The sequence below is a fragment of the Erinaceus europaeus genome, chromosome 1 (assembly GCF_950295315.1).
Source record: "Erinaceus europaeus chromosome 1, mEriEur2.1, whole genome shotgun sequence".
Classification (NCBI taxonomy): Eukaryota; Metazoa; Chordata; class Mammalia; order Eulipotyphla; family Erinaceidae; genus Erinaceus; species Erinaceus europaeus.
In genome coordinates, this window is record NC_080162.1 from 151016134 (window position 1) to 151033801 (window position 17668).

Here is a 17668-nt window from a genome sequence, read left to right on the forward strand (position 1 = left end):
GAAATGGAGAGATGAGGGGAAGACAGAGAGGGGGAGAGAAAGATAGACACCTGCAGACCTGCTTCACCGCCTGTGAAGCGACTCCCTTGTAGGTGGGGAGCTGGGGGCTCAAACCGGGATCCTTATGCTGGTCCTTGGCACTTTGCGCCACCTGTGCTTAACCTGCTGCGCTACCACTGGACTCCTGGTCACTTGATTCTTTTATCATTATCATTATCATTATTATTATTATTATTTATTATTAGACCATCATGTGGCTTCACTGCCACAGGCTGACTTTTTCAGATAGAGACAGAGATACCTATAGTGGGTTAAGTGCACATGGCACCAAGTGCAAGGATTGGCATAAGGGTCCTGGTTTACACCCCTGGCTCCTCATCTGCTTCACAAGTGGTGAAGCAGGTCTACAGGTGTCTATATTCCTCTCCCCCCTTCTTTCCCCTCCTCTCGATTTCTTTCTATTCTATCCAACAACAACAGCAATAACAACAAGGGCAGGAAAAATGGGAAAAATGGCTTCCAAGAGCAGTGGATTCGTAGTGTAAACACCGAGCACAGCAATAACACTGGAGGCAAAAAAAAAAAAAAAAAAGATAGGCTAGAGTTTCCTCCAATGAAGCAGGGGCTGGTCTTAAACTTGGGTCACGTGTGTGACTAAATAGTTGTACTGTCTAGGTGAGCTATTTAAAATAGCCAATATATATTTTCACCGCAACACTGCCCACCATCTGTGGAATCCACCTGTCTGTGTTTGGTGCTCTCTTACAGTGCCAGACTGTACCCCTCCCCCAGGCAGATGTCACTGTTGAACAGCCTCCCCCCATCCCTTCAACATTACATGTTTTGGGGATCCAACCTGACCTTCTGTCATATTGTATATGATTATACCACATATCCAGCACTGAGGTGCCAGTACCCCCTCTGTCACTGTCCACTTGATACCCTTTACCTCCACTTTGGGGACTGCAGTCCCTGTTTCCTCTCTCTCTCTGATCAGAGCACTGCTCAACTCTGGCTTATGGTGGTGTGGAGGATTGAACCTGGGACTTTGGAGCTTTAGGCAAGAAGGTCTTGTGCAGAACCATTATGCTGTCTCCCCCACACTTCTTTCTCTCTTTTTAAATTATGGTGCCATAGAATGAACATACATCTGTGAAACTGCTGAGTAGTCTTCCAGGCCCAATTGTTTCATTTCCTACTTTTCCTCCAGTTCCTTGGACACCCTCATGGCCAGTCACCCCTATCTACTATTGGCATTGGCAGTGGCAGTCAAAGGTCTGCCTGGGGCAAGGTAGTCTGGGGTGTCTGAACCTCTCTGACCCCTGGCAGAACAGGATGAGGGTCCACCCTCCAGGAGGGGCTCCAGGAAGGGACCTGTGCCACCAAAGTTTCAGGCCTCGGTAAAGCTGAGAGGTCAGAGGTCCTGAAGGCCCAGAATGTGGTTGGGCAGCTGCTGACCTCACAATGGCGGGGTGGCTGGACCTGGCTGTTTGCCGTCCACTGCTGGCAGCTGTCCCCACCCCCACTGCCGGGCATGTCCCTCCTCAGCAGCTACGAGGGCCTGCGGCAGGAGATCCAGCGGCTGGCACAGGAGAACGAGGAGCTGCGGCGTCTGGTACAGCTCATCCAGGAGAACCAGGAGCTGAAGCTGGTGCTCAGGAACCGGACCAGCAGCCTGGGTTTCTGCGGATCAGGGCTCCTGACTGAGGGTACCGCTAGTCCCCGGCTGTCCAGACGCAGGATCATCAAGTTCAAGGATGTCGAACGAGGTGAGCCATGCCTGCAGGTCCTGTATACTCTGCAGAGTCAAAGAGGAGCAGAACCCCAGAGTGTGAGGTCATGATGGGATGCTCTGGAGGGTTGAAGGGTAGAAGTGACATCTCCAAGAATATGACAAGGGAGCCAAGCTGGACTGAAGTGGAGGAGGCTTGAGGCTGGATGAAGCTTTCCAGTTCACACCAGCTGGGCATGAAGGATGGGGTAGGAGGCATCAGGGTCTGGGGGTCATCATGGAGTGCACCTGCCATGTGGTGGCAATTATCTGAACATGGTCAGTAGCCCAAGCTGGCAGCTGAGGTCCATGTGTTGGCTCCCAGGCCAGACCCTGCATGGTGAGGTGTTGGAGCCATTACACCTGTCCTACAGAACGGGGGGGGGGGGGTCTGGGAGGCCAAAGGCAGTAGGTGCAAGGGGCCAGAGGTTATAGAAACTGGTCTGGCTCTGAGTAGTGGCTCTTGTGTGTCTGTCTTTCTTGTTGTGATTTGTGTTGGACATTTGGACCAGTGCTTCTGAAACTATTGAATGCCTGCCTGTCATTTAATCCTCATCCATGGGTGAGGACTCAGGGCTGTCAGAGGTCACCATCACTAGGGAACCCTGTTGTCATTAGACTATGTCTCCTCACATGGTTTACCTCCCAAGGACCAAGCAGGCTCTGAGGCCAGTAGGGCTCATGGGAGCAGTCTCTCTCTCTCTCTCTCTCTCTCTCTGTGTGTGTGTGTGTGTGTGCGTGAGAGAGAGAGAGAGAGAGAGTGGGAGAAAGAGAGAGGCATCCAGGAGGTTTCTCTGTCTGGCCACCTCATATACCATGAGGTTCTCCTGCACCTGCTGTTCATTCTGCTTGGGATAATGGCCAGCCCCAATGAGATTGGGGGCGGGGGGGACGACGGGCTGTTTCCACTTTACAGCTCCAATGCATACCTAAATAAACACGCATTGGTCAGCACCACTGGATTGGTCCCTGCCTCTGGGGATATCAGCCAGGATGTCGTGTCACTCCAAGTCTCAGCTATCTGGGGGAAGCAGGTATGGGGTGGGGTGGGGTTGGGGGAATCCTGCTCCCAGCTATGGCACAAAGGCGTCCCTGCACTTGCTTGCTGGGCAAGGCCGCACTTGGAGCTGGCCTGGGTTCAGGTGTACTAGTGCGGCTGCCTCATCTTTGGTGCAGAATGCAGGTGGGTTTGCAGGGCGTCCAGGCACACACGGCTAAGCAAGGTGCAAGGAAGGCGCGTGCAAGGAAAGGGGTGAGCACGACGCGGGGGGGGGTGCGGGCAGCAGGTGGAGCAGGGCAGCTCCAGACAGGCCCATCCTGACGCAAGCCGGGCAGCCAGGCGCGGGACCTGTAGGGTTTGAGGGCGGGCCTCGCTTCCGCTCTGGCAAGCAGGCCCCTCCCCGGGTCGGGGGGTGGGGGGCGGGCGTAGGCCAGCCGGAGGAGCTCAGCAGCAGACCATCCCGGAGACCTACAACTCCGTGGTCAGGTGGACGCTATTCTGAGTCTCCTTCCTGTCGGCACTGCCCCTCCCTCCCCCCCTCCTCTGGGGCTTCCCGGCCACGCCCCAGGGACCAGCGCAGGCTCCTCCCAGTCCCTGTGTCCGGCATGGGCTTGGGCCTCAAGGTCGAGCCTTTGGGACACCAGTCAAAGGGAGGGGTCTTGCCTCACTTCCACCTCGGGAAGGCCAGCACTGCCTAGGATTCACGTGCTCCCTAGCAGGTCCCTCAGAGCTGGGTAATGGTGGTTGTGGTGGGAGTGGGGGTGCGGGACACAGCCCTGCAATCCCACTGCCAGAGCCCTCTGAGCTGGCTCCTGCAGATCTGGTTCCACCCCACCTGGGCTTGGACACCCCCCTTCCCCTGTGACCCAGACGTACCCACTGACCCTAGTTCGTCCAGTTCTCCCAGGTTCACAAGCGGAAGAGCTGCCACTGGTCTCCAGCCCAGTCAGCATGGGCAGTCCCGAGGGGCGTTTCCATTTTGCCATCGACCGCGGAGGAACCTTCACTGATGTCTTCGCCCGGTGTCCCGGAGGACACGTGAGGGTCCTAAAGCTGCTTTCTGAGGACCCAGCCAACTACTCAGATGCTCCCACTGAGGGTATTCGCCGCATCCTGGAGCAGGTGGGCAGGTAGAGTGGTGGGTGGGCTGGGCAGTGCTACCCCACCCCTGCACCCACCAGAGCAGAGGCCTGATGCTGACCTGGTGTTGGCCCCCAGGAGGGGGGTGTGCTGCTGCCCCGGGACAGGCCTTTGGACACCAGTCGTATTGCCAGCATCCGCATGGGTACCACCGTGGCCACCAACGCACTGCTGGAGAGGCGGGGGGAGCGGGTGGCCCTGCTGGTGACGAGTGGCTTCCGAGACCTGCTGCACATCGGCACCCAGGCCCGCCAGGACCTCTTTGACCTGGTGAGTTCATTCACACTGGGGTGGCCTGGTGGCGCAGTCCCATCTTCCTAGAAAGGCTTTGTTCCTCTGGGGAGGGAGTCTGTGGACTAGGCATTCATTGCCTGGCTGTGGTCACCAGCTGGCAGACAGGCAGAAAGTTTTGGGCACTCACAGGGTTATAACCTTCAGGGTGCTTAACTCTTGTCCCTGTTTGTCCTCTGCTCTCACTTATCCCCACCAGCACTCCCACTTCTGGATTCTGGGAGAGTTGCCCTGGGGTGGTAGTGGTGGTGGTGACACAGTTATTCATACCCCAGCACCCTGGAAAAAGAGGTGCCAGACCCGCCTGTGGCCTGGGCCTGTCCACAGCCCCCAGGCTGTGCTTCCCAGCTCTGGCTTTTTTTGATCCTCTGCTGCCGCAGGCTGTGTCCATGCCTGAGGTGTTGTATGAGGAAGTGCTGGAGGTGGAGGAGCGAGTGGTGCTGTACCGAGGAGAGCCGGATGCAGGGACACCAGTCAAGGGTGAGCCATGCGTTTGTGTGCAGGTTCTGGGGCTGCCTCAGCCTCTCCACACTTCTGAACTGGTAGCACTGGGCTCCCTTGTAGGACGCACGGGGGACCTGTTGGAGGTGCAGCAGCCAGTGGACCTGAGGAGTCTTCGTGGAAAACTGGAGGGGCTTCTGTCCAGGGGCATCCGCAGCTTGGCCATAGTGCTCATGCACTCCTATACGTGAGCATGGGGGGCCCATGGGGCAGGGCAGGGGGCCAAGGGTGGGAGGGGTAGTGCCACTGAATCATCATCCTAGGTGGGCCCAGCATGAGCAGCAGGTGGGTGCGCTGGCCCGGGAGCTGGGCTTCACGCACGTGTCACTGTCCTCGGAGGCTATGCCCATGGTGCGCATCGTGCCACGGGGACACACAGCCTGTGCTGATGCCTACCTCACACCCACCATCCAGCGCTACCTGGAGGGCTTCCGCCGGGGATTCCAGGGCCAGCTTAAGGTGAGAGACCACCTGCCTGCTGACTTTGCCACCCCCAGTGCATGCCACCAAGCCCCTCACCACCCACCATTGCCCACAGGACGTGCAGGTGTTGTTCATGCGCTCTGATGGTGGTCTGGCGCCCATGGACTCCTTCAGCGGCTCCCGTGCAGTGCTCTCAGGCCCTGCTGGTGGTGTGGTGGGCTACTCGGCCACCACTTACCAGGCAGAGGGAGGACACCCTGTCATTGGCTTTGATATGGGAGGTAGAGAACAGAGGGGAGGTTGCAGAGTCTTGAGGGCACCAAGCATCCAGGAGGGGAGGCACCTTCTTACTGCCCTGCCTTGATCCCCCAGGCACATCCACCGACGTGAGTCGCTATGCTGGGGAGTTTGAGCATGTTTTTGAGGCCAGTACAGCCGGTGTCACTCTCCAGGCCCCACAGCTGGACATCAATACAGTGGCAGCTGGAGGGGGTTCCCGCCTTTTCTTTAGGTCAGAGCTCCTACCCACCACCTCAGTGGGAGCCTCCAGGCCTGCCTCCTAGCCCCCTCAAATTCCATTCTCCCCTCCCCTAAGGTCGGGTCTATTTGTGGTGGGGCCTGAGTCTGCAGGAGCCCATCCTGGGCCTGCCTGTTACCGCAAAGGTAAGAGCCCAATCCCTTCCCCCTCCCCTGCCCCTTCCCCTTTTTGCCTGCCAAGCCACTTCCTATGTGATCCCCATAGCCCCAGCCCCACTGCCCACTCCTGATGCCTGCCTCAGGCCCAATGCCCTCACTTGCACCTTTATTAGGGGGCCCGGTGACAGTGACCGATGCAAATTTAGTCCTGGGTCGCCTGCTGCCCTCCTCCTTCCCTTGCATTTTTGGGCCGGGAGAGGACCAGCCACTGTCCCCAGAGGCCTCCAGGAAAGCCCTGGAAGCTGTGGCCACCGAGGTCAACAGCTTCCTGTCCAACGGGCCTTGCCCAGCCTCCTCACTGAGCCTGGAAGAGGTGGCCATGGGGTTTGTGCGAGTGGCCAATGAGGCCATGTGCCGGCCCATCAGAGCACTCACGCAGGTAAGACCCTTCCCCCTCCTTCCACCCGTCTCCCACTGTGGCGGTCTGGTGGGTGAGGGTTGGGGGTTAAGGGGGTTAAGTGGGGAGGGAAGCCACTGGTTCCCTCTTGCTCTGCAGGCTCGAGGCCATGACCCCTCTGCTCACGTGCTGGCTTGCTTTGGGGGAGCCGGTGGACAGCATGCTTGTGCCATTGCCCGGGCACTGGGCATGGACACCGTGCGCATCCACAGGTATGTCTGGGTCTAGGGAACACTCCCAGGGTGGACAGGATGAATGGGGGGTGGAGCTGGCTCTGGGAGAAACCCACCTCTCACTGATGCTTGCCCCCTTCTCCTAGGCATAGTGGGCTGCTGTCAGCACTGGGGCTGGCCCTGGCTGATGTGGTGCATGAGGCACAGGAGCCCTGCTCCCTGCCCTACATCCCAGAGACCTTTGTGCAGCTGGACCAGCGGCTGAGCCGGCTGGAGGAGCAGTGTGTGGATGCCCTGCAGGCCCAGGGATTTCCCAGGTGGGGCTCTTGGCTGGCCTGGTGGGGTTAGCAGCCTTCAAATGTATGTGGACCTTGCAGGCAGTGATGGGGCCTCTTCAGGAGTGCACTGGGCAGGCTCGGGGCTGGGAGAAGCCTTCTGTCTGGACACTAGGGCAGGACTAAGAGGCCTTTGTGAGTGTCCTCTGCTGCCATTGCAGGTCCCAGATCAGAACTGAGAGCTTCCTGCACCTACGTTACCAGGGCACTGACTGTGCCCTCATGGTGTCTGCCCACCAGCACCCGGCCACTGCCCGCTCGCCCCGTGCTGGTGACTTCGGAGCTGCCTTTGTGGAGAGGTGCGTGCTTGCATGCACGCTTGTGTATGTGTGCATGTGAGAGGCAGGCCTGGCCTGACCACTGTGCCTGATGGTCCCTTGGGTTCTGGGTGTACAGGTACATGAGGGAGTTCGGCTTCATCATCTCTGAGCGGCAGGTGACAGTGGATGATGTGCGGGTGAGGGGAACTGGCCGCAGTGGCCTCCGCCTGGAGGATGCCCCCAAGGCTCAGACTGGGCCACCCCGGGTAGATAAGGTTGGTGGCCCTATGGGGACTAGCCTGCCCACACCTATGGGACACAGGGGCAGGTGTGGACACTGAAACTAGGAACCTGCTGGCTCCCTGCCCTTTACAGGTGACCCAGTGCTACTTCGAAGGGGGCTATCAGGAGACCCCTGTCTACCTGTTAGGGGAGCTGGGCTATGGACACAAGCTCCAGGGCCCCTGCCTCATTATTGACAACAACAGGTAGGCTGAGGTCCAGGGTAATGAGGCCTGGGGGGGGGGGGGGCCCTGGGGAGGTTCCCTGTCTCAAGGCTACAGGTATCTGTGGACTCTGGGGTCTCCATATGGTTGGGGTGCCCCTGACCTGGGGATGTGGAGTCCCTCGTTGAGGGGGGACTGGCCTGGCTCCTCCAGCCACTCTGCACCCCTGCTCCAGCACCATCCTGGTGGAGCCAGGCTGCCAGGCAGAGGTAACTGAGACTGGGGACATCCGCATCTCAGTGGGAGCTGAGGCTGTTGGTACAGTGGGAGCCCAGCTTGACCCCATTCATCTGTCCATCTTTTCACACCGTTTCATGAGCATTGCTGGTAAGTGGCTGCCACCTTTCTTTCCTGGGACCCTGCTCTCTCTGGGAGGGAGTCAGCAGAATGAACTAGAGGGGTCAGTAGAATCCTGCTAGCCATGGGCAGATAGTGTGGCATCAGCCAGCCTGGGGGAGTCAGCACCTTCCTCCTGCCAGGGGCCCTGTGGCCTGGGATTTCTGCCCTGTCTGTTCAGGGGACAGGCCCAGCAGAGACCCATCTGTGTAGCTCAGACTGGGACCTTGCTGGGGGAATGGGGTCTATATCTCTACTCCAGGTTCTTGCTATGCTAGGCAGGGCAGAAGAGCCATGTAGGTTGCCAAGTTCTTTCTGAGTGTACAGACAGGGGTGGGGAGGAAGGAAGAAGGGAGTTCTTCTTCACACAGGTGCAGGCATGGCCTGGTTTGGCATCACTGTGTCCAGGTGGGCCACGGTCCCCTTGAGATCCTGTGTCTGGGCCTGGAAGGCCTTGAAGGGGGTGGGTCCAACTTCTCTCCTTCTTTGAGGGCTGTGCTGGTGGAGGGGCAGTGAGCAGGTGCCTGGCCACTCTGTGCCCCCAGAGCAGATGGGCCGCATCCTGCAGCGCACAGCCATCTCCACCAACATCAAGGAGCGCCTGGACTTCTCCTGTGCTCTCTTCGGGCCAGATGGGGGACTGGTTTCCAATGCACCCCACATCCCTGTGCACCTGGGTGCTATGCAGGAGACAGTGCAGTTCCAGGTTTGCATGATCCTTACTCCTTGCACCCTGCACCCCCTCCCATTTGCTTCTCAGCACCCACCACTCTGCACCTGTTCTCCCATTTCAGATCCAGCACTTGGGGACTGACCTCCACCCTGGTGATGTACTGCTGAGCAACCACCCAAGTGCAGGGGGCAGCCACTTGCCGGACCTGACTGTTATCACACCGGTAAGGCCTGGGCCGCCTTCTGGGGTGGGGGTGCCTGGCACAACTGACTGGTGGTGTTCTCCACTCCTAGGTCTTCTGGCCTGGTCAGACCCGGCCTGTATTCTACGTGGCCAGTCGTGGGCACCATGCAGATATAGGTGGCATCACACCAGGCTCTATGCCCCCCCACTCCACCACACTACAGCAGGAGGGCGCTGTCTTTCTGTCCTTCAAACTCGTCCAGGGGGGTGTCTTTCAGGAGGAGGGTAAGCAGAAGGGGCTGGACAAGAGGGATTTCTTCAGACTGGCACATGTGGCTGCTGGGTGCATACTGACTGGGCCTGGTCTACCCGGAGGTTGGGGGCAGGGTGGGTGGGTGGGAGTGCTGAGGTGCCCTATAGGCTGCTGTGCTTCAAGGGCAGGTAAAGATGGTGTCCAGTGGGATGTGCAGGTGAGACGAGCAGTCAAGTCTGAGAGGCTCTGGAGGATGGGGGGTGAGAGGGGGCCCTCTGGCACTAATGGATATCGAACTATAGGGAGGGGGCGAAGCTGCATGGAGCTTGGGGTGGTCTGGAGTTGGGGGACATCCCAGAATAAGAATAGGAAATGTAGAAGGTGGGGTAACAGCCACATGCTGTTACAGAATACACAAAGGGTAACTCAAAAGCTTGTCTACTCCCATGGTCAATGTGGGGGTGGGGACAGGCATGTGGCAGAGGACACAGCAGGGCCTGACCATGGGGGAGGACTATGAGCCAGACTGAGCAGCCTGGGGCCAGGACCAGTGTGGCATGCTGTGTACAGGGTGTGCATGTCTGCTGTGCACTTTCAGTGGGGCCCCCAGCACTCCATCAGGGCAGTGTGAATGGAAGAGGGAGCAGGACCAGGCAGTGAGGAATAAGAGAGAGGGGAGTTTGCTAGGGGATGAGGCCCCTGTACTCTTCCTGATGCCTTTACTTCTGGAGTCATAGGCCAAGTGGCCACCCTCTTAGGCCTATCCCCCCTGGGATGTGGAGTTCGGACATTAAGAAGTTGGGTGGAGCCAAAGGAATTGTGGGGGACATCGGAGGAGTCATTGGGGTTTTGGGGCACCAGCACCATGCCCAGCAGAGGTGCACTGGTGAGAAGTAGGACAGTAGGTGGTCTGAGACCTGGGGTGTGCTCAGTGGTCACCCATCCAATACAGCAGTTACTGAGGCCCTTCGGGCACCAGGCAAGTTCCCTGGCTGCAGTGGGACCAGGAACCTGCACGACAACCTGTCAGATCTCCGAGCCCAAGTGGCAGCCAACCAGAAGGGCATCCAGCTGGTGGGGGAGCTCATTGGGCAGTACGGCTTGGACGTGGTGCAGGCTTACATGGGCCACATTCAGGTGGGCCTGGGGAGCAGGGCAGGTACTGGGTACAGTTGAGGAGGAGGAGAGGGGCCCCTGCCTCCCCCAAGATGGCAGGGTTGTTACTAAACTGGCAAGTGCTTTCTGTAGGCAAATGCAGAGCTGGCAGTACGGGATATGCTGCGTGCCTTTGGAACTTCCCGGCAGGCGCGGGGCCTGCCTCTGGAGGTGTCCGCCGAAGACCACCTGGATGACGGCTCACCTATCCGGCTCCGAGTGCAGATCAACCTGAGCCAGGTGGGAGTCGGGGGAGGGGCCTTCTCGGGGATGAAGCCGCTTTCCCTGAACACCCTGCTTGGCTACTGACTTCCTTTCCCCTCCCGGTGGGTAGGGCAGCGCGGTGTTTGACTTCAGCGGCACGGGGTCCGAAGTGTTTGGCAACCTCAATGCCCCGCGGGCCATCACGCTGTCCGCCCTCATCTACTGCCTGCGCTGCTTGGTGGGCCGCGATATCCCGCTCAACCAGGTGCGCCCACTTCACCCCAGCCATCCTGGGGCCGCCAGTGGCCGAGTTCTTCCTGGATTGTCTCCTAGCTGTCCCTATGCCCACCCTCCACCCCCTACCCCAGGGCTGCCTAGCGCCGGTGCGCGTGGTAATTCCGAAGGGCTCCATCCTGGACCCATCCTCCGAGGCGGCTGTGGTCGGCGGCAATGTGCTAACTTCGCAGCGCGTGGTGGATGTCATCCTGGCGGCCTTCGGGGCCTGCGCCGCCTCCCAGGTGAGGCTGGGGGCGGGTGTGGTCCAACGAGGAGGCGTGGCCCATGGGGTGGGCGTGACCCAACGGGAACTTGGACCAGAGGGTGGGCGTGGCCCTGGCTGCTGAGGGCGTGTCCGGAGGGGAAGCCCAGGAGCTGAGCTCTCGCGCCCTCCGCCCTCTCCCCCCAGGGCTGCATGAACAACGTGACCCTGGGTAACGCCCACATGGGCTACTACGAGACTGTGGCGGGCGGCGCGGGCGCGGGCCCCGGTTGGCATGGGCGCAGCGGCGTGCACAGCCACATGACCAACACGCGCATCACCGACCCGGAGATCCTCGAGAGCCGGTGCGAGCCGGGGCAGGCGTAGGGGCGGCCCGGGGCGGGGGCCGGGAAGCACGGCGGGCGGTGCTGAGCCCCTGGCTCCGCCAGGTACCCGGTCATCTTGCGTCGCTTCCAGCTGAGGCCGGGCTCTGGGGGCCGCGGTCGTTTCCGGGGAGGGGATGGTGTCGTCCGCGAGATGCTTTTCCGAGAGGAGGCGCTGTTGTCCGTGCTGACGGAGCGCCGAGCCTTCAGACCCTACGGGCTCCACGGTGAGCAGCTCCCCATTCCGGTCTGTTCACTGCCTGCACCCTGTCTTCCGCTCGGCCTGCCCTATCGCCCCACAGACTCCCTCACCTCCACCAATGTGCCAATCTCCATGCTTCCTTCTCCCGCAGGGGGCGAGCCAGGAGCGCGTGGTCTAAACCTTCTGATCCGCAAGGACGGCCGAACGGTGAATCTGGGCGGAAAGACTTCGGTGTCCGTGTACCCAGGGGTAAGGCCCGTGGCCCCCTCCAGCCCCACGTCCTGTCCCCCATTGGAACCCCTGCCCCACAAAATGAACAGAGTTGCAAAAGCGAACCGGAGACCAAGTTTAATTTCACTAGGAAGACAAATGAACGCCTGGGGGAGCCTCTTGGGGGCCACAGGGGGGAGGGTGGGGAGGGACCACCCCCAGCTGAACCAGCCTCTGCTTCACAGGATGTATTCTGCCTGCACACTCCAGGCGGCGGAGGCTATGGGGACCCTGAGGACCCAGCGCCACCGCCGGGATCACCCCCACAACCCTCGGCCTTCTCAGAGAGGGGAAGTGTCTATGAGTACCGCAGGGCCCAAGAAGCTGTGTGAGGGTCCAAGCAATAAAGATCCTCCAGGCCGCTCTTTTCCCAGCAGCGACCTGGCTTGGCTTATGCTGTGTCCGTGAGTCCCTTTTTCCATGCACCACAAAGATGTCGACTTGGTGCCCGCTTGCCTGCCTTAGGCAGTGGTAGAAACCCGGAGGCGAAGTCCCACAGCCAGGTGGTCTGTGAGCCCTGCCAGTGCGGTGCTGAAGGTCACCTGTTCTACCTCCTGGGGATGGATGCCTGGGTGAGGTGAGGCCCCATGCCTGTCACCCTGGTTGCCACCCTGAGCTCTGGTACTTACCGGGCTCAGTGAGCTTCTGGGCATCTCACGGTACATGATGTAGTCCAGGCGCCGGCCCCTCCAGCTCTTAGATGGGTGGTCTCCACCCAGTGGGCCAGCCATGTAGTGGTGGCGCCCTTCTTCCTGCTCCAGGGCCCTGAGGAGAGGCAGTGTCACCAGGGTCAGGGGACCTGACACTAGGCCCCCTCCAGTTGTTACTCACTTATATAGCATTTCTGGGGAACAGGCCACTGAATGGTGCAGTGTTGAGGTGTTCAGTAAGGTGCCTGCAGGAGAGAGATCTGAAGGTTGTCAGTGCTCCTTCCCTCCAGCCCCCACCATCCTCTGGGAGCATACCCAGGGCCCAGGGCTGGTCCTGGCGCACGCCTAGCCTGCAGGGGTCTCGAAAGTGACAGAAAAGCGGGTGCTCTTGTTCCAGTGCATTCTCTGTGGAGTAGAGGGAGTTTTGTGGGTGAATCCCCACCTCCTGCCCAGCTTTCTCACCAGTGGTAAGTGAGCCTTACCTGGAGAGCAGTTGTCAAAGTTCAAGTCACCCAGGAACACACTGAAGGCCACCTCTTCATCACTCTGGCGGCTTTCAGCCTCAAACTGCTTGACCCATTCCAGCAGCTGTGTCATCTGTTTGCAGCGCAGAGGCCCGTCCTCTGTGAAGGGTGTGGTGAGGGGTCAGAGAGAATCGCCCCCAGCCACTCCTCCCCACCTCCAGAATTGAAGTGTCTGTGGCAGGGGGTGGAGACTACAGAGGCCCCAAAGGCCTGCCCTAGCACTCACCTCTTTGTGCAACCAAGTGTGTGCAGTGCAGGAAGCCCACGATGCGACGCCTGTCCAGGAAGCCCAACTGTGCCTGCAACACCACAGACCACCCAGCCATCCAGACCTGGGCCACTCTGCCCCCTCCCAGGCCTGGGTTTGCTGTAGAGGGAAGGCGCGTACCTGTGCGGAGAGCAGCCCCTTGGAGGCCAAGGCGTCTTCTTGCCTTGCATCAGGGAAGGCCCGAAAGGCAGCTCGTAGCAGCGGGTATCTTGAGGCCAGCAGCAGCCCACTGCTCAGCAGCTTGAGGTATGGGCCAGACTGCAGGCCAAACGTGCCCACGTCGTACAGGACTGGGCCCAGGTGGGGTGCCAGAGAGCGCACTAGGCGCCTGGATGCGCGTAGGTCAAACACCTCCTGCAGGCACACAAAATCCAGGCCTGCCGGCACCTTGGATGTCAGTGCCCCACCTAGAGTCCCCAGTGCCTGAGGGCTGCACCCAGTGGCGCCATAGCAAGAGCCCTGCAGGTGGGCGAGCAGCACTGTGCCCACAGCAGTGGCGCGCTGCTGGCTGTGCTGCAAGTTGTTGAAACGCGCTGGCCCATTGGGGAGCAGACACACGTTGGCGCTGAGAAAGCCAAAGCAGCGGGCAGGCTCATCCCGGGGGCGCCAGGGTGCTGGGGGCGTCCAGCAATGAGGAGGGGGCTGGTAGCAGAAGGGGCGGCGCCAGGCCTGCAGTAGCAGCCACAGCAGTAGGCTGGGTAGTGCCAGGGGCAGGGATGCGAGTAGCAGCAGCACTACGATGGAGCTGGCGATGGCGCGCAGAACACTCCGGCTGCACGGCCGGGGCTGGGGGTATGGCGCAAGGTAGAGCAGTAGCTGGTCCAGCAGCCAGTAGGACGGGAAGAGCAGGGCGCGGGCCAGGGTGTGCAGGGCGTGCAGCGCTGGGTGTGGAAAGGGCGAGGGGCGCAGGGCGTCAGGGCTTGGGGGCCAGACTGGAGGGGGCTGCATGCCGCCAGGCGACTCATTCATGCTAGTCAGTGGTCGTTGGTGCTTCCGCTGAAGCAGCAAGGGCGTCACAGAGGTCAAGGCCACGTGGCGCCACCGCAGAGCCCCGCCTTGCAGGGGTTGTGTCCAGTGTCTCTGCGCGTGCGCTGGGGGTCCTGCACGGTGCCCTCTCCTCACCGGCGGCGCGGCCGTTGCAGAGAATAAAAGGAAAGCGAAAGGGACCCTGTCCTCGAAGGCCCGCCCCAGGCCCTCTGGCACCGCCCCGCGGTTGCAGGGAGAACCCAGGCGGGAACGCCTCTGCACCCGGGCCCAGGGGCCCAGCGCCATCGAGGACAGTGCCTGTGTGCCCAGCAAAAAGGAGTGGCTGAGGCTGTACCCAGCTTCTGCTCCCTCGACAGCAGTGTCCGACACATCGCCCCGCCCCGCCCTGATCCTGTGCTCAGCGTCTTTCATTGCATTGATGACAAAGCTGCTGGAGTCCTGCTGCTAGGAACTTTCACTGCTAGGGAAAGTGGCGGCGGGGGTGGGGGGGGGTGGGGGGGTGAGGTGGGGGTGGGGAGGTGAGGTGGGGGTGGGGAGGTGCACTTGACTCGAGAAGCAAGTCTCCAGATAGATATGCGCCCCGTCTTCGCCATCTTCCCTTTCTCTCATAATTCAGAATCCAAAGATTTGCGAGACCTGGCAGTGGCGCATCCGGTTAAGAGCACATAGTATTTATTATGCGAGGACTCGGTTTTGAGTTCTGGTTTCCCACCTGGACTTCACCATCAGCGAAACAGGTCTGCAGGTATCTTTCTGTCTCCCCATTCCCTCTCAATTTCTCTGTCCCATTGAATGAAAAGAAAGAAAAAACGGGGTGGTGGTGGCTGCCAGGCGCAGTGGATTCCTAGTGCAGGTACCCAGCTATAACTTTGGAGGTAAAAAAAGAAAAAAAAAAGGAATCAAAATTTGCTCCAATTTTAGTATATATGCTGCCAAAGCGAGCACAGGAGTCGAAATTTGAATGGGTGTGGCATATTGCACTAAAGCAAAGGACACTGAGGAAGATGGGTAAGGGAGAAGGTGGAGAGGGCACTAATAAGGTCCCGGTATGTGATGGTGGGAAAAGACCTAAATTGGGGGGTGAGTGTTCTGCAGACATCATGGGGAGATGAGAAATTGTACCCATGTATTAACATCTGTATTGTAAAACCACCTCATCCCAATATAATGATTAAAAAAGAAAAAAAAAATCAAGATTTTAGTGGTCCGGGAGGTGGTGCAGTGGTAAAACTTTGGACTCTCAAGCATGAGGTCCCGAGTTCGATCCTCGGCAGCACATGAGCCAGAGAGATGTCTGGTTCTTTCTCTATCCTTCTATCTTTCTCATAAATAAAATTAAAAAAAAAAATCAAGATCTGGTGAACTTAGAGATCTCCTGGGCAGGGGTGGTTGTGGTGGTGCCTGCTTTGACATTGGTAGGAGAATAACCAGGTCTGGTCTTCCTACACCACGTGGCTGTAGTACAGTATTGTGGGAAACCAGTGCTATGTTGTCCTCTTTCTCTCACACCCCCCCTTTTTTTTTTTAGATTTTTTAATCTTTATTTATTGGATAGAGACATCCAGAAATTGAGAGGTAAGGGGGTGATAAGAAGGGAGAGACACACACCTATAGCCCTGCTTCACCACCTTGCAGGTGGGGACTGGGGGCTTAAAACCAGGTCCTTGTGCACTGTAACATGTGCGCTCAACCAGGTGTGCCACCACCTGCCCCCCTTTTCTTTCCTCTTATCTTTCTCTCTTACTAGAGCACTGCTCAACTTTCACTTATGATGGTGCTGAGGTTTGAACCTGGGACCTAGGAACCTCAGGTATGAAAGTTCTTTTGCATAACAAGCTATTTCCACAGGCATCTGCCCCACGCCTGCCTTTTTTTTTTTTTTTGGACCAAGACTTCTCTAGAGCTTTGAATCTGTGAGACTGTTTTGCTTGAAGTAGATTTTTTAATATATAGATATTTTTTCATTTTTCCTGATAAACACAGGGACACCACAGCACTGCCCCATTTGTGAAGCTTCCCCTTTGCCTGGTGCTCCCCTGTGGTTGTGGGGGGCTTTAGCCTTGATCCTTGCATGTGGTAAATTGTGTGCTCTCTCCAATAAGCCATTTCTGCCCCCCCTCTTTCTATCTGAAAAAGTAAGTGCTGGAGCAATGAAGTCCCAGCAACTGAAAATAAAAATCAAGATTTGGTTCTGGGTGTGCTAATTGCTCCTACATTGTTTGATGGCTTGGCCTTCTTAGCAGATATGTAAATTTCTCTCTAGAGCACACAGCTACTTTCTACCTGAAAAACTGCTCTTTCTACTTGAAAAAATAAGTGCTGGAGCAATGAAGTCCCAGCAACTGAAAATAAAAATCAAGATTTGGGGAGTCGGGCGGTAGCTCAGCGGGTTAAGTGCAGGTGGCACAAAGCACAAGAACTGGTGTGAGGATCCCGGTTCGAACCCCCGGCTCCCCACCTGCAGGGGAGTCGCTTCACAAACAGTGAAGCAGGTCTGCAGGTGTCTGTCTTTCTCTCCCCATCTCTTTCTTCCCCATCTTTCTCCATTTCTCTCTGTCCTATCCAGTAACAACAATAAAATAACAAGGGCAACAAAAGGGAATAAATAAATTTAAAAAAAAATCAAGATTTGGTGCTGGGTGTGCTAATTGCTCCTACTTTGTTTGATGACTTGGCCTTCTTAGCAGATATGTAAATTTCTCTCTAGCACACAGATACTTTCCTGCCCTTCCCAGGGGCCTGGTGTCTGACAGGACACTATGTAGTGTGAGGTCCGAAGGTGGGGAAGGCAAGAGACAGAGTGCTCTGGGTCCCAGCAAACTTCACCTTCACTGCACCCCTCTTTTGTTTCAGAGATTGCTATGTGTTCCTAGAGCCTGGAGTTCCTCCATCTAGCTAGTTAGCTTCTGGATGGTCAGCTATGGTGATCAGATTCTTCCTGGGCTAGGATTCCTATGACCACCTCCCCACCCATCCTCTGCCTTGCCCAAGGCAGCACAAGCTTCCTCTGCTTCTGGAGGGAGGGTCTTCTCCTGCCCCCAATGACTAGACACCCTCTTGCCAACGTTCTACTCTGCTCTCCACTCTACTCTTTGGTTTCCCTTGCCACCTGAGTCTGCAAGTTATATCTTCTGATGTTCTTCCTACCCTCCCCACCTCTCCCCTACCCTGTTATGCTTCCCTATCCTCACCCTGTTCTGCAGGAACTGGGGGCTACCCTTGTCTATCTCCCACCCTAGGCATCTCTTTCCTGGCCCATCTCCTTGGGGTGCCCTGTGCCAGGGTTGGCTGAGGCTACTTTCTGCTGGATCTTTTCCACAAGTGTCCAGAAAGCCCAGTCTCTGGTACTGAGGGAGAGACACTCCCTCCAGTCCACATCTTGGGCTCACTCCTACCTCTGTCTTTGCTCTGCTCCTGACTGCCCACCTTACCAAGCCCCTGATGCAACTTGACCCTTCCCCACCAACTCAGCTACGCTTTCTCTGCCCCTCCAAGTCCCAAGGTTCTAGCTGCTTCCACTGCTAAGCTAGAGAAGCCTTGGGGTACTCAATCACTAGCTCACTCCTGCCCTGTATGGGGCATCGCCCCTAGGGGTACAGTGAGCCACCC

At 58.1% G+C, this 17668-nt stretch overlaps 2 protein-coding genes across 4 annotated transcripts; one reads left to right on the forward strand and one right to left on the reverse strand.

Moving 5' to 3' along the window:
• Window positions 1-1614: 1614 nt before the first annotated feature.
• On the forward strand, window positions 1615-12024 carry OPLAH (5-oxoprolinase, ATP-hydrolysing). 3 transcript variants are annotated; one of them, XM_060197608.1, is made up of 27 exons: window positions 1615-1769; window positions 3670-3893; window positions 3990-4181; window positions 4583-4682; window positions 4767-4890; window positions 4967-5162; window positions 5242-5407; window positions 5499-5637; window positions 5722-5789; window positions 5936-6201; window positions 6319-6431; window positions 6539-6709; window positions 6889-7026; window positions 7124-7262; window positions 7363-7475; window positions 7669-7820; window positions 8375-8535; window positions 8624-8725; window positions 8796-8970; window positions 9891-10075; window positions 10187-10333; window positions 10428-10562; window positions 10666-10815; window positions 10983-11140; window positions 11225-11385; window positions 11512-11609; window positions 11816-12024. In XM_060197608.1, exons 2-27 carry the CDS (start codon window positions 3723-3725, stop codon window positions 11960-11962), a joined length of 3867 nt encoding a protein of 1288 aa, XP_060053591.1. In that variant the 5' UTR covers window positions 1615-1769; window positions 3670-3722; the 3' UTR covers window positions 11963-12024. The 3 variants fall into 3 exon arrangements, with proteins under 3 accessions (XP_060053591.1, XP_016040647.1, XP_016040648.1); XM_016185161.2 differs by lacking the exon at window positions 1615-1769 and adding an exon at window positions 3192-3257; XM_016185162.2 differs by lacking the exon at window positions 1615-1769 and having other exon boundaries at window positions 3661-3893; window positions 6041-6201.
• On the reverse strand, window positions 11694-14396 carry LOC103107293 (sphingomyelin phosphodiesterase 5). Its single transcript, XM_007516069.3, has 7 exons — window positions 13193-14396; window positions 13031-13103; window positions 12763-12903; window positions 12596-12685; window positions 12462-12525; window positions 12260-12395; window positions 11694-12184 (listed from the first exon to the last, which is right to left on the reverse strand). The coding sequence occupies exons 1-7, from the start codon at window positions 14342-14344 to the stop codon at window positions 12092-12094; spliced, it is 1749 nt and encodes a 582-aa protein (XP_007516131.3). The 5' UTR covers window positions 14345-14396; the 3' UTR covers window positions 11694-12091.
• Window positions 14397-17668: the final 3272 nt, after the last annotated feature.